General features: G+C 50.0%; 2 protein-coding genes and 1 long non-coding RNA gene across 4 annotated transcripts in view; all 3 read left to right on the forward strand.

The window, feature by feature from the left end:
• The window catches only part of LOC135187685 (uncharacterized), a 60,842-nt gene that overhangs the window by 21,498 nt on the left and 23,571 nt on the right, over positions 1-15,773 (forward strand). The gene's annotated exons all lie outside the window — the stretch shown is intronic.
• On the forward strand, positions 121-7,907 carry LOC135187436 (GLIPR1-like protein 2). Its single transcript, XM_064166137.1, has 6 exons — positions 121-148; positions 1,391-1,443; positions 4,649-4,752; positions 5,408-5,493; positions 6,911-6,937; positions 7,032-7,907. The coding sequence occupies exons 2-6, from the start codon at positions 1,426-1,428 to the stop codon at positions 7,184-7,186; spliced, it is 390 nt and encodes a 129-aa protein (XP_064022207.1). The 5' UTR covers positions 121-148; positions 1,391-1,425; the 3' UTR covers positions 7,187-7,907.
• Positions 9,420-15,442, forward strand: GLIPR1 (GLI pathogenesis related 1). The gene is made up of 6 exons (XM_064166419.1): positions 9,420-9,599; positions 11,894-12,139; positions 12,522-12,634; positions 13,385-13,467; positions 14,651-14,677; positions 14,765-15,442. The coding sequence occupies exons 1-6, from the start codon at positions 9,420-9,422 to the stop codon at positions 14,968-14,970; spliced, it is 855 nt and encodes a 284-aa protein (XP_064022489.1). The 3' UTR covers positions 14,971-15,442.

Consider the following 15,773-nt stretch of genomic DNA (forward strand, 5'->3'; position numbering starts at 1 on the left):
GCTGGGCCTGCCGCTGCTGGGCGCCGCGGCCGCGCTGCTGCCCTCACTCCCCAGCATCAGGAGCAAGGCGTTCATTAAGGAGTGTGTGCAAGTCCACAACGACTTCCGCAGCCAGGTCCAGCCGCCTGCCAGCAACATGCGCTACATGGTAGGGACAGGCCGAGGAGCGCCTTCGCAGCCCTGCCGGGGCATGGCGCCGTGGGCCTGGGGTCTGTGGGTCAGCAGCGGGCAGAGCTGACGGGGATCGCAGAGATGCTTTGGCAAGATGCAGCTGTTGTCATTCATTCAGCACTGCACAAGGCACGTGGGGGAACCATTCCCAAAAGCACAGCCCCCGAAGCAGAGGTTTGGTGGTTATTTATACCTGAGCTCTCACAAAGACACTCCTCAGGTGGGAGGGATCCTCAGAGCTGATCCACTCCAACCCCCCTGCCATGGGCAGGGACATATCTCGACTGGGTTGCCCAAGGCCTCATTCAGCTTGGCCTTACATACCTTTAGGGTGTTTAACACCTCCACCTACGTGTTAGGTATCACGCTTCTGCATTTAGCTCTTAGAATCACAGAATAAGGCAGGGTTGGAAGGGACTTCAAGGATCAGCGGGTTCCAAACCCCCTGCCATGCCCAGGGACACCTCACACTAGAGCAGGCTGCCCACAGCCTCAGCCAGCCTGGCCTCAAACACCTCCAGGCAGGAGGCTTCCACCACCTCCCTGGGCAACCCCTGCCAGGCTCTCTCCACCCTCGTGTTGAACAATTTCTTCATAACATCCAGGCTGAATCTACCCATTTCTAGCCTGGGTCCATTCCACCCAGTCCTATCACTACCTGACATCCTGAACAGTCACTCCCCAGCTTTCTTGTAGGCCCCCTTTAAGGTACTGAAAGGTCACAATAGGGTCATTTTGATATATATAAAGGTCACAGTAAGGTCTTGTGATAAAGCAACGTATTCCAAAATGTAAGGATGTATCTGATCTGTCTAGAGCTCTTGAAAAACAAAGGAAAGAAGGAAAATATAAAGCCTTGGCTCTTCTGAAATGCTGGAGGCCCAGGTCTTTGAAATGTGAGCTTAGGGTAATAAGATATGCTTAAGGTGGCAAGGCAGCCAAGGTAGCTGCCTTGTGTTATCTCTGCATTTACTTGATAGGAAATCTAGTTGAGCCACTTGTAGGCAGGTGAGTCTAGAAACAGCACATGTGCCACAGGAGGTTGCAGCCAAACAGGTCAGTGGAAGGTGTTCATATTCCACCCCAAGGAATTTCTCCTTAGGAAGAAAGAAGGGTCCTGTGGCAGGGCCTGTACTTTTAAAGCCTGACTGGTTTTAGCTGAAGACGATTCAGCTGTAAACTAACACTGCACAGCTTTTTCACCTTTCATGTTTTGCAGACTTGGGATGCAGCTTTGGCAAGAACTGCGAGGGCATGGGCAAAGACGTGCAGGTTTGAACATAATATCTACTTAAGTGAGGAGCATCAGTGCCATCCTAATTTCACATCGATTGGAGAGAATCTTTGGGCTGGCAGTCATCAAATATTCACTGTTGCCAGTGCCATTAAATCGTGGTATGATGAGGTCAAGTTCTATACCTTTGCAGTGCAGAAATGTACTCAAGTTTGTAGTCATTATACTCAGGTAAGAGCTACCTTTGATACAATGTCCTGTCTGGTGCCTACCAGATGACTCAGTAGGGGCTGTAAATGATACAGACTTGCAGATGTGATCTGCAGTGACTGGCACCTTACTGTCTTGTCCTCACAAGCCGTGGTTGTACTACTGGTTACACCATCACTCATTCACCTCTTTGTCTTGTACACCAATCCATTCTTCTTGCCCTCGATGTTGGCCTCACTGAAAGCCTCACTTCTCACTTTGTAGTATCCATACTACACAGACTTCATAACCATTTCAAGTTCTCTGGCTGGAAGGCTACACAGTTCTGGGTTCTGTGAGCTTGGAGATGCCAGTGGAAGTGATTACAGTAATTGCAGGATGTCTGTGGGTACTCCTTAGTAGAAATTTTAATAGAGAAAGTGCAGCTAAAGTAAAGTGTATTCTTTACAAAGCTTGTAGAAAAAGAAGGGAGGGGAAGAGCACCAGCCGCAAATTTATGATACTTCTGACCAACTTCACTCTGTTGAGAAAGTAAAGCTTTTCCATGAACAACACTTCACAAGGATTTGCTCATCTCTATGTTTAAAAAAGCACTTGTGCAGTAGAATTAGTTTCACCTTTGCTCAAACACGTAGTGTGGCACAGATGGAAACAAGAAGATAATGTCCAGCCAGACCTTACCTAGTAAGAGTGACTCTTTAGGTTCCTGTCATGGTATTCAGGCAGGCCTCATCTGTGCAGATTCCAGGGGAAAATACTTAGCAGTACATTTGCAGTGAAACTGCAGCTGGACACAGCAGTAGCTGGGAGGCTCTTTTTGAGTGAACTGTGGATTGTGAAATCAAAATAGTTCCAAGTTGCCAGAATCATTTAAAAAACGTTTTCTGTTTGGACCTTTTTGTACATCTTTTTATTCCTTTTTCAAATACTCTCAAATGTTCATTCTTGTTTCCTGCTCCTGATTCTGCCGGGAAGAAACGCAGAGGTTACATAGCAAGGCCCTTGCTATGCTTTTTCAATTTGCTCTTCAACCTTGTCTGTGGAGAAGCCTGAAGGGTTTTGCACATTCTCTTGGGACTGATGTGCACTTCTTAGACTTCTTTCTGCTGATTCTGATTGCTTCTTTCTTAGAATAATAGAATGGTTTAAGTTGGAAGAGACCTCAAAGCTCTGCCAGTTCCAAATCCCTGCCACACCTCCCACTAGAACAGGTCGCTCAAGGCCTCATCCAGTCTGGCTTTGAACACCTCCAGGGAGGTAGCAGCCACAACCTCCCTGGGCAACCTGTGCTAGTGTCTCACCACACTCACTGTCAAGAGCCCTTTCCTAACATCCAGTTTCAGTATACCCTCTACCAGTTTAAACCCATTCCTCCTTGTCCTGTCATTACAAGACCTTGTCAATAGCCACTCCCCAGCCTTCCTGTGGCCCCTTTCAGATACTGGAAGGCCACTATAAGGTCTCCTGGAAGCCTTCTCTTCTCCAGGCTGCAGAGCTCCCACTGTCTCGGCCTGTCCTCATAGCGGAGGTGCTGCAGAGTGCTTCTTGTTACACTTAGCTCAGTCCTATCAAAGTATTTGTGCATTTCAGGTAGGGGGCCAGGCAGGATGACAAAGGGAGCTCATCACTGGAAAAGGAAGCAGAGTATATGGGTTAAACAGCAGGGAACATGCAAAAGTAAATAGTTCTTCAAGACTGATGTGCAAGGTCCCTGCATGATCTGGAAGTCTCCATGGTCTTGAAGGCTCAGACACGTGGAAAATGGGCAGACTTTTAAAAAATGTGAAAACCAGGCTGAGTAGAGCTGCTAAGAATCACAGAATGACAGAATCAAGCAGGTTGGAAGAGACCTCCAAGCTCAGCCAGCCCAACCTAGCACCCAGCCCTGCCCAACCAACCAGACCATGGCACTAAGTGCCCCAGCCAGGCTTGGCTTCAACACCTCCAGTCACAGCCACTCCACCACCTCCCTGGGCAGCCCATTCCAGTGCCAATCACTCTCTCTGACAACAACTTCCTCCTCACAGCCAGCCTAGACCTGCCCTGGCACAGCTTGAGGCTGTGTTCCCTCATTCTGTCTCTGGTGCCTGGCAGCAGAGCCCAACCCCACCTGGCTACAGCCTCCCTGCAGGCAGCTGCAGGCAGCAATGAGCTCTGCCCTGAGCCTCCTCTGCTGCAGGCTGCACACCCCCAGCTCCCTCAGCCTCTCCTCACAGGGCTGTGCTCCAGGACACTCCCCAGCCTTGCTGCCCTTCTCTGGACACCTTCCAGCACCTCAACATCTCTCTTGAACTGAAGGGCCCAGAACTGGACACAGTACTCAAAGTGTGGTCTGACCAGAGCTGAGCACAGGGGCAGAAGAACCTCCCTTGTCCTGCTGCCCACACTGCTCCTGTTGCAGGCCTGGATGCTGCAGCTTCCATCCATTGCTCCTTGTACTATCCCAGGGAGCAAGTGAACAGAACCTGTTCCTCCTGGCCCCCAGCCCTCAGAGATTTGTAAGCATTTATTAGATCCCTCTCAGTCTTCTCCAGACTAAGCAGCCCCAGGGCCCTCAGCCTCTCTTCACCAGGCAGTGCTCCAGTCCCCTCATCATCCTCGTAGCCCTCCGCTGGACTCTCTCCAGCAGATCCCTGTCCCTCTTCAACTGGGGAGCTCAAAGCTGAAGGCAGTACTCAATATGAGGTCTCCCTAGAGCTGAGTAGATGGCAAGGACAACTTCCCTTGATCTGCTGAACACACTCTTTTTAATGCACTCCAGGATCCCATTGGCCCTCATGGCCAATGTCAGTGACTCTGATACTGCTCTGGAAAAGAGTCTGGAAACTTGCTGCATAGGACACTTCTGTCTAAGGGAATGTTTAGGAGTCCCTCTTTAAAGTCTCCCCAGCAAGTTCCGAAACTCTCTAGGTAAGATGTTACCAAATGGTCATAATATGGAAGATTGCTGAAAAAAGGGTAAACTTCCTAGACATTAAACAAGGCAACCACTGAGGGTAGTTTGTGATTGATTTTAAACCTGGGTTTTTCTAGGTCGTTTGGGACCATTCATACAAAATTGGCTGCGCTGTTACTTACTGTAAGGAAGTCGCAGGAATCCCAGACGCAGCAAATTTCGTTTGCAACTATTCACCAAGGTAAGTCGCTGCTGTGAAAGCAATCATCAGCATGTTTAGCTGCAAGGAAATTGGGTTCTTTAGTTATTGGTAGCCTGGTAGATGCAATCGGGGAGCCCTTGAATCAGGAGTCATGGAGTCACAGAGTCATAGAATCAATCAGGGTTGGAAGGGACTACAAGGATCATCCTGTTGCAACCCCCCTGCCATGCCCAGGGACACCTCACACTAGATCAGGCTGTCTAGAGCCTCATCCAGCCTGGTCTTAAACACCTCCAGGGATGGAGCTTCCACCACCTCCCTGGGCAACTCCTTCCAGGGTCTCTCTACCCTCATGCTAAACAGCTTCCTCCTAACATCCAGGTCAAATCTCTTCATTTCCAGCTTTGCTCCATTCCCCCAGTCCTATCACTACCTGACAGCCTAAAGAGTCCCCCTCAGCTTTCTTGTAGCCCACTTCAGATACTGCAAGGCCACAATAAGGTCACCTGGGAGCCTTCTCCTCTCCAGCCTGCACAGCCCCAACTGCCTCTGTCTCTCCTCACAGCAGAGCAGCTCCAGCCCTCTGCTCATCCTCATGGCCTCGTATTTTGATTGCACTTCCTTAAAGAAAGGACTTGAGATATTTAACACATCCTTTTAAATGCTGCACCAAACTTTCCTTTTGCCTTTCTAGTGGTAACTCTTCCAGGCAACCATACATAGAAGGAAAATCCTGCAGTAATTGTGAGACAGGAGACACCTGTGAAAATAAGCTGTGTCGTAAGTAAAAGCAAGAGTAAAATGCCATATGGAAAAGGGAATAACACTACTTGGACAAAGAGTGTTGCTGGCTTTCTTTTACTCCTTCCTTGATGGTACTCACTCAAGACTAATTCACAATTTAAAAGTCTTCTTAAGGCCATTTACATTCAGGAAATAGATCATAGAATCAGAGAATGTGAGGGGCTGGAAGGGATCTTTCAAGCAGTTCCCTGTCCTCCTTGAACTGAGGGGTCCAGAACCAGACACAGTATTCCAGATACAGCCTCAGCAGGGCAGAGTAGAGGGGCAGGAGAACTTCTCTCGACCTCCTACCCACAGCCCTTCTAATCCATTGGCCACCTTAGCCACAAGAGCATAATGCTGGCTGGTGGCTGTCCCCAGGACCCCCAGGTCCCTGTCCCCTATGCTGCTCCGCAGCAGCTCAGTCCCCATCCCATACTGGTCCATGGGGTTGTTCTTTGCCAGCTGCAAGGCTCTACACTTGGCCTTGTTGCATTTCATTACATTTCTCCCCACCTAGCTCTCCAGCCTGTCCAGATTCCCAGACACTTAGCACTGGATCTGATGAGATTTACTAGCTCCTGTATATTCTGACATTTACACAGTGTTTATGACTCCAGGAAGACAAAGGAGAAAATAATTTGGTGTCTCTGTCCCCCACCCATGTCATTGTTCTCAACAACCGTAGCTTTATGGAGACATGAACATTCTAAAGCATTTGGGTTTGTTCTACAGAAACATTAGAACTTTTATTTCATAGAATCATGGAATCACAGAATGGTTTAGGTTGGCAGGGACCTCAAAGCTTATCTGGTTCCAACCCCCTGCCATAGGCAGGGACACCTCCCACTAGAGCAGGCTGTTCAGGGCCTCATCCAACCTGGCCTTGAACACCTCCAGGGAGGAAGCATCCACAAGCTCCCTGGGCAACCTGTGTCAGTGTCTCACCACCCTCACTGCGAAGAACCCTTTCCTAACATCCAGTTTCAGTCTCCCCTCTGCCAGTTTAAACCCATTACCCCTTATCCTCTCATTACCAGACCTTGTCGATAGTATCTCCCCAGCCTTCCTGGAGACCCTTCAGATCCTGGAAGGCCACTCCAAGGTTTCCTCCAAGCCTTCTCTTCTCCAGGTTGCAGAGCCTCAAGTCTCTCATGCTGTCCTCATAGCAGAGCTGCTGCAGCCCTCTGGGCATCTTGCTGACCTCCTCTGGACTCACTCTTAACAGTTCCATGCCCTTCTTGTGTTGGGGGCTCCAGAATTGTACATTTTTTGTTTGTAAGGTTTATCAGTGGGAATTCTCTGTCACTTCTACTGACTGTAAATCTGATGAGTTTGTTTCACCTAGCTAGTAAAGATGTAAGGAGAGACAAATGCTGGCAGGCTGTAAGACTTCTCTTTTGCCTTTTCCCAGGAAATGCAGAACGTGACCGATTCCGCTGTACGTATCCCCATTTTACATTGCTGCTCCTATCCCTGAGTTACTCTCAGAGTATGGACTCCAGTAAATGTTATATTTCTGTGCTCACTTGCAGTTTATCCAAGATGGTACCCTCCCTGGGAGTCCCACAGTGAATGTGATAGGGCTTGCATCACCCTTATAGTTCTGAGAACATTGCTGCTGGTTCTTACTCCTGTGGCTGCTCACTTTGCCAAAGCTCGCTGCTCAAGCTTCTCTCCACCTGCCTAGCTGCACCTGACGTGCAGCTTCTCTCCACCTGCCTGCTGAAGGTACTTGCTGAGCAATTAGACAAGTTCAGACTAGCTTAACTTTAAAGACAACTTTCTTTGGTAGTAATTTTCTTGCTATTACTTTATGCTCCTTAAAGAAGGCTAACATGAAAAAAAAAAAAAAAAGTAATTCTATGTGGCTAAAGCTTATATTGAGAGAGCAGTAAGGTAAAGGTAGCTGATAAATTTTGCAGCTTCATTGTGAAACAGCAAATTTCCCCAGACTGTGACATACTCTGCTCCTGGAATTCAAGGAGGGATGTGTGTGTTCAAACCACTGCTGCGATTCATACTAAGCCACAGCTCACAACTCCTTAACTTGACTGCCAGGAGAAAGCTGCCTTCAAATTGTAGCCTCACTCCTGCTTCCTAGAGCAGCAGAAAGCTCTGAGTGAAATGTCTGTTGGAAGATGTTACAAACAGATCCTTCTCTAGAAGTCCTGGTGGTTGTGAACTTCACACAACTTGATATTTGTAGGCTAATGCATTTATTGTTGCTCTTTGGAGATGTGAGGCTTTACCTGTAAGTGTTTTGTTCCTAACTCCCTCTAAACTTGGTGCTTCATTGAATGCTCTTTTATTCCTTGTCTTAGCATATCCTGTTGCTACCCAGAGCCTGTTTTGTGTGTTCTAACAGTTGTAAAGTTCTCACAATAAAAAGTATTTTGTCTTGCAACTCACTCCAGTCCATGTAGTCAATGCAGATTTCACTCCTCTATACCCAAACCATGAAGTCTGTTACTAATAGGCTTTAACTTCACTGTCTCTGATGGATTAAAGCTTCTTTTCTTAGCAGCATACCAAACCAGATTTTTCTCTTGATTGTAGCTTAATCTTTCCTAGCAAATGCAAGGATGACTGTTGGAAAGCTCCTTATTGTTAGGGCATGTCTCACTACTGTTGCAAAATGAACAAATTCTGATATTGGTGTTCAGAACTCAAACTGAACTTGCAGGAAGCTTCTGAGTTAAACTTTAGGAATTGCTTGTCTTATGCTTTCTTTCAGTGCTTGTGATTGACAATTTAAGTCTAAAACATTCCAGTTGATTATCTAAATCTGTCATTCCATAGATTATGCAAAAGCAGCAGAAGTCTCAGAGAAAATACTGTCTAGACTTGCACCTCTCCCTAGGAGAGAGAGGGAATGAGGCAAAGCAGACAGGACTTTGCCAGAGCAGAAGCCCAAGCGGGCAGTTCCCTACCCTCAGCAACCTTACTGAGGGTGAAGTTTATGGTATGGGATACATGTTGAATGCCATGAGGTTGGCCTGGGCACAGCTCTGCAGCCTGTCCAGGTCCATCTGGATGGATCCCTGCCCTCTAGCAAGTCGACTGTGACACACAGCTTGGTGCCATCTGCAGACGTGCTGAGGGTGCACTGATTGCTCTGCCCATGGCCCTGACACAGATGTCACACAGCACTGGTGCCAGCACTGACCCCTGAGGGAGCACGTGGCGCTGGTCTCCAGGTGGACATTGTGCCCTGGGTGCCACCATGCAGCCAGTTCCCTATACTGCAGAGCTCCACCCATCCAGCCTGTGTTTTTCCAGCTTGGTGACCAGGATGCCATGTGGGACAGAGTCAAATGCCTTACTCAGGTCCAGGTAGATGTCAGTTGCCCTTTGTCCACTGTTTCTGTGACTTCATCATCAAAAGCCACTAAATGTGTCAGGCATGATCTGCCCTTGGTGTAGCCGTTGCTGGGTACCACCAATCACCTTTGCTTTGTTTGCCACTTGCCTTAGCAGAGCCTCCAAGAGGATCTGCCCCATGATCTTGCCAGGCACAGAGGTGAGACTAACTGCTCTGTCAGCTGCACTGTCAGAGCTACAATTCTGTGGGTGGCATAGAGCTCAGGGGAGCTCTTCTGCAGCGTCTCTCCAGATAAGCCCTGCAAGCACAGAGCAGTTTGGCAGCCACCCAGAAGGAAGCACGCTCAGAGGAGGACTGAAGCAGCCTTGCCAGCACGCAGGGCAGCGCCTGTTTGACAGGTCACCCTTTGCTAGACAGCTGTGATGTCAGATGGAGCTGAGCCTCATGAAGCAATTCCACTTCCTGTGGCTCTGACACTTTGAAGTGCTCCCACGCCCAGAGGACAAGCTCTGAAGAGCTTCTCCAGGTGTCCTTTATACCTGAGAGACTTTTTCTTGAGCAGCTCCAGAAGGAGCCCAAGTGCAAGTACTGTAGGGTGATGAGGAGCACAGGTGGCTTGGCTGTGCTGCTGGTGGCAGTTGTCTCTGCTGGCTGCCAGGCTCATGCACAGTATCCCCTGCCCGACGTAGAGGATGCCAACTTCGTTGCAGACTGTGTGAGGGCTCACAACAGCTTTCGCTCCAGGGTGACGCCCCCAGCCAGCAACATGCTGCTCATGGTAAGGAGGCCCTCGAGGGCTGCCTGGGGAGTGATGCTGCTGTGGTGCTGGCTGAGCCTGTCTTGAGTCTGCCTTTGCTTTGTGCTTTTTCTTTCCCTTTCTGGCCATGACATCTGCATTGCAGATCCTGCTCCTCACAGGAGACAGAAAGGACTTTTGATGGTACTGCTCAGCTTCAGTAATGTGCAGGGAATTCCTTGCTCAGGGGTGGATTGCTCTTCAGCCAGAGAAGAAAGCAGTGTGAGGTTCTCAGCACTTGCTTTATCTCTTTCTCAGAGAAACAGTAATCTGCTCCATGGCCAAGTTTCATACAGGGAGCTGCTTGGTATTCCAAAGCTCCTGAAAAGCCAACCTGCCCAGCAGGATTTGCTGAGCATCTATCATCTCCCCATGTTTCTTTCCATCTAGAGCACGTGTTGAGGAAAGGGAATAGCCAGGAGATCCAGGCCTGACCTTTCTTTGCTGTAGCAGGATCTTAAGAGCAGGAATACTGGGCTCCTCAGTTCAAGAGAGATGTTGAGGTGCTGGAAGGTGTCCAGAGAAGGGCAGCAAGGCTGGGGAGAGGCCTGGAGCACAGCCCTGTGCTGGGGGGGTGCAGCCTGCAGCAGAGGAGGCTCAGGGCAGAGCTCATTGCTGTCTGCAGCTGCCTGAAGGGAGGCTGTAGCCTGGTGGGGTTGGGCTCTGCTGCCAGGTACCCAGGGACAGAATGAGGGGACACAGCCTCAAGCTGTGCCAAGGGAGGTCTAAGCTGGATGTTAGGAAGTTTTTCTATGTCAAGAATGATTGGCATTGGAATGGGCTGCCCAGGGAGGTGGTGGAGTCTCTGTCCCTGGAGGTGTGGAAGCCAAGCCTGGCTGGGGCACTTAGTGCCATGGTCTGCTTGGTTGGGCAGGGCTGGATGCTAGGTTGGGCTGGCTGAGCTTGGAGCTCTCTTCCAACCTGGCTCATTCTATGACTCTATCTAGCTGTAGAGCAGAGCTTCCCATAAATCAGATGGATATTGGAGCAGGCTGTGGGCAGGTCTCTGCTGGTTCAGTGTCACACGTAAGGAAACAGGTGAGCAGACAGCTGGAGGAGGTAGCTTCGCCAGTTCATGTCGTTTCTCTAGGCCCTGCAGCAGTGCTGGAAAGGAAGTGAAACTCGTAACCACATTTGGTGTGAATCATTTCTGTGTAAGGAGGTTCACAGGAAGGAGCTAGAATTCAGGCTGCTCGTGGTTTAAATTACTTGCAATATTTAACCCCCCCAGTGTTTAGTGGGGGTTTAGTGGCACACAGAAGCCATCTCAGCTCCCAGACCAAAGGTCCAGCATGCCTGGAATAACAGTAGGAGAAACATGCAGAAGCCTCTTGAGCTGTTGCATTGTGTTTAAAACTTTGTCATGGATTTTTTCTTGTATGAGTTTCTTTTCAGCCTTCAGCTCATGCAAATGTTTGTTGTGTGCACAAGACCTGCGAAGATATCTCCTGTGTTAGTTTGGGCTCTGTGAACTCCTAGCCTCATGTGATGGTCTCTGGTCTTGATATTGGAAGGAGCAAGTAATTGATTTCCAGGTGGAAGCAGCCACCTCCAAACCTCTCATTTTGAACACAGAATCAAAACTGTGTTGTTTTTACGTTCTTACATCCCTTAACTAACATTTCTTTGCACCAACTTTTAGCTGCCACTTCATTGCCTGCACACTCAGTGGTGTGGAATCTTTCTACTGCTCTCCCAGACTGGCTTCTCAGCTTAGCCCATGTGCCTTTAGGATGGAAATGGTTCCTCCTCAGACCAGCAGGTGTGAGCTACCCTTTTATTTTCCCTTGGCCACAGGCTGAGGAGGTAAAAGAGCTGAGGCAGAAGGAGGTGAAGAAGGGAGGAGCTCTGACTCATCTCCGTGCCTGGCCAGCAGAACAGAGTTCTAAAGATAACTGCTAAGTGCAAATCCCTCGACAGCCAACAGCTCCTAGACACAAACTCCCTGAAGTCCCTCTATGGCTTGAGATTGCACTCAGTTACCTCCTCTCAGGCTTCAGCCTCCTCCCTAAAGACTGCAATCATCTCTAAATGTTGTAGTCAGTCACATAGCACAGGACACTGGATAGGTACTGTGTGTCCTACAATATCCAAGGGAGAAAGAGGGGGGGGGAAATTACTATGGGAGTAGAAGTGTCAAGTCAGAGAAAGAAATGGAACTGAGCCTGAAGGGTGGGAAAGGGGAAGAGAATCTTTACAGGCCTCTGTTTAAAACTGCTGTGATGCAGCTAAGTCACTGCAGTGCAGGTTGTGTTATGTCTTCTTCCTTTCTGCAGTCCTGGGATGCTGCTTTAGCTAAGACTGCCAAAGCATGGGCAGAGAAGTGCAAGTTTGAGCACAACATCTACCTTAAAACACCAGGGAAGGTGCACCCCACCTTCACCCCTGTGGGAGAGAACATCTGGACTGGGACAGCCAGCACCTTCTCTGTGGATGAAGCTCTCAGGGACTGGTTTAATGAAGTGAGAAGCTATGATTTCAACACCAACAGGTGCACTGGCATGTGTGGGCACTACACCCAGGTGAGCTCAGGACGCAGTGATGTGTTTGTGATGCTGTTGTCTGTCTAACAGAGAGTCCAGGTGCGGTTGTGGAACAGGAACTCCAGCAGGGGCTTTCACCCCCCAGTTCATCGCTGCATGAGACTGGGAGTATTCTGAGCTCCAAGGATGTCCAAGGCCTATTCTCAGTACTGCTGGGAAGGGATTATCCTCTGACACCTCCGTGTTTGCACAGAGGCCAGATAATAAATGCCAATACATCTCAGCTGCCCTCCGGGTTGTCAGCGCTGCTCCTTTCTGGGCTGTTGGAAACTTCCACAGCACCCTCCCCTTCCCCTCCCTTCATGCTGTTGCTTTTCCAGTCTGTGAACAGCTGCATTACAGATTCCCCTTTGCCCTTCAGGTGGTTTGGGCAGAGAGCTACAAAGTTGGCTGCGCAGTTCACTTCTGCCACACGGTGGAGGGTTTCCCGGGCCTCCTGGGAGCGGCACATTTCGTCTGTGACTATGGACCAGCGTGAGTCTCTTGTGGCATTTGGCTCTCGGTGGTGGCCTGTGGCGGAGTGCTGGCAGGGGGCAGCAATGGGGGCAGCAATCACAGCAAGTTCCAGCAGCTGCATCCACATGTCACCAGCCCAGGCAACACCTCCCCGTGCCGCTGAGCGCAGGGGCTGCTGGACAGAGCTGAGGCTGCAGCAGAGCTGTTCCTCAGAAGGCCGGCGAGCAGGAGGTAGCTGAGAGCGCTCAGAGGGACCCAGAGAGCAGGATAAAATCTGCTCAGACTTCAGTCTGTGAAGGAGAAGCAGGGCAAGTGCAAGCTTGACACTTGAGAAAGATGAGGTCTTCCCATGGCCCCATACAGCCTGCACACAAGAGATTTTACCTGAAGAAATAAGGGGAGCAGGGTCCAGTGGTGTGCCTCTTGGATTGCCATCGCTGGGCTTAGCCCCCCTGCAGATTAGCTTTTAGAATACAGGTGGGGAAGGAGAGCCTGGAGGCAGATCCTTGTGTGCTCACCTGAATAACACAGGAGTGCCCCTGAGGGCTCATTGACTTCAGTTGGCACCAGTCACCCTGTGGCTCACCCAGGGCTTGGATCCAAAAGAACCTCCAGTGACTGCAGTGATTATTTGTCTTTACAACAGGATTTCTGCCTCCACCCCCAACAGCTTTTTCCATGATAAATTATTCTGACAGTCTGCTGAAAGGCCCTGTTCAAACTGCTTTTTGTGTGACTGAGCTAACAAAATGCTGTTCTGCTTTCCAGGGGGAACTACCCAAGACAGCCATACAAAGCAGGACAGCCCTGCAGTGCCTGCAGCGATGAGAAGTGTGTGGACAAGCTCTGTGGTAAGACCAAAGGGATCAGCTAAGAAACCTGCCTGGAAAGGAGGCAGGTGTGGATGTCAGGGTAAATAGAGCAGGGCAGTTTGCATTAAGTGCACAGAGGACCTGCACACCAGCAGACAGCCTGGTGAGAGCTGTGAGAAGGACCTCACTTGCCCGGTTTGCTCTGGAAGCTCAGAGGTGAGTTTGTGAGGAAGTATCAGTTAGGGCCCTTGTCACTTCCTATCTGATCAGGGAGTCAAGTCTGAAACTCTAGCCCCAGCAAACACTCCTGCTCTGGTTCTTTCTTAGCAGACAGAGCATATTTGCCTTCTGCTGTTTGGCTTGTGTGGAGCCTCTTGTCACAGTCTCCAGGCAGCTGCAGCTCTGAGCTGGCACTAAGGCTGCACCAGAAGGCCCAGGGATTTCTGCCTTCCACACTGCTCTGGAGCACAGCACTGGAACCTTATGTTTCTAAAGCACTTTGAAGCTGTGAACCTTTAGCTCATTACATCCAGTTCCAAGCCATTCAGAAATGGACTCTTAACTAAACAAAACCATGTAACAACATAACCAGCTATGAGTGTTATGCAGAGGTGGAACGGGGATGATCTCTGCTAGCCAGCATCGAGATGGCTTCGACTGTAGAATCAATGAAGCATTTGGTACTCTCATTTCCCTCTGTGATACCCTGGCTGACTCATCTTGAAGTCTCAGACTGAGGCATCACAGGAAAACTAGAAGCATCTCAGAGACAAGGGGGAGGGAGAGGAGGAAGAGCACTGTTAAAAGTGTTAGTTTCATGCTACCATCTTGTCCTCTAGGGCAGCTCAGGTAGGGTGCAGGAAAGCAGTCCTGCAGCTGCACCACAGCTTTCTGTGGTGAAATCAGTAGCTGTATCTGTCTGTAACTGCTTCCGTGTGGATTTTGTCTCCATTCTGAACAAATAACAAACGTTTGGGGTCTTTGCTGTTTCCTTCTCCCCCTGACACAATTGTTTCCTAATGCAGCTGCTGCTGCTTCAGCTTCTCTTTCCTTTCAGTAAGAGTTTTAAGCCCTGTGCCAGCTGGAAGCCTGCTTTTGTTGGCCTGCTTCCCCTTTGCAAGGTGTCTCAGGCACTGCCTGGCACCATCAGTGCAGTCAGCTCTGGATTTCAGGAGGTGAAGAGTGGTACTGACATTCACTTTCCCTTCTGTTCTCCTCACAGGAAGCACAGAACACGAGAAGCTGATCAGTATGTATCAAACTGCTCTGACTTGCTTTCCTCCGAGTGTGACCAGGTCCGATGGCTCTTGACACTGCTTTCTTCTCTGTTGTTCAGATTATGGCTCCTGGTACCCAAGCTGGGGTGCACAGCCCCAGCCACCACGGCCGCGTCCCCCCAGGCCGCCCGCGGAGCAGCCAGGTCCCTCCTGTGACCGCTACTGTCTGGCTGTTACCATCCTGAGGCCCCTGCTGGTGGTGCTGAGTGCTGGTGCTGTTGTTTTGGTGCAGCAGCGCTTTCCACACACCTTTTTCTATGAGTAGTGCTGAGTCGTGGTGCTGCTCTTGAGCCTGCCCCTGACATGCAGAAGGCACTTGGGCATCTCTCCAGCGTCCTCGTGATGCTGATCAGCATGGAAAAGGCTTTTTCCCCGCTCCAGGCTGGACACGAGTGGCTCTGCATGCAGTTAGTGGAATGCACTGGCAGCAGCTGCAGCACACTCGTGTGTCTGACCCAGCCTCCTCGCTCCAGCTCCAGGATGCACTGCCAGCGGGACCACACAGGCTCCATGTGCCCACCTATGCCAACAGCCCCTGCAATCCAGGGGTGGCACAAAGGCCTGTCTGAAGTGGCACACTGCACCCAGAGGAGGCAGCAACTCATTTCCATCACACCGCAGTCATCCCAACATCCTATGCTCCAGATGATGGCAGCTGAACTCTGTGTCCGACTGCTTAGCAGTAGCAGGAATAAATCCTGTTCTTGAGCCTATGTGTATCAGACTCCTGTGAAGATTCTGCTGTCATTTGTGCTCTTGTGAGCTTCTCCTGAGCTGAGCTTTGTCCTCCATAGCCAGGGAAAGTTTACACAGCAAGGATTAAATGGAGTGTCAAGGAGGAGAATCACAGAGTCACAGAATTAAGCAGGTTGCTTGAATGTGTCCAGAGAAGGGCAGCAAGGCTGGGGAGGGGCCTGGAGCACAGCCCTGTGAGGAGAGGCTGAGGGAGCTGGGGGTGTGCAGCCTGCAGAAGAGGAGGCTCAGGGCAGAGCTCATTGCTGTCTATAACTCCCTGAAGGGAGACTGTAGCCGGGGGGGTTGGGCTCTGCTGCCAGGCAAGCAGCAACA

The sequence above is a fragment of the Pogoniulus pusillus genome, chromosome 27 (genome assembly GCF_015220805.1).
Source record: "Pogoniulus pusillus isolate bPogPus1 chromosome 27, bPogPus1.pri, whole genome shotgun sequence".
NCBI classification, from domain to species: domain Eukaryota; kingdom Metazoa; phylum Chordata; class Aves; order Piciformes; family Lybiidae; genus Pogoniulus; species Pogoniulus pusillus.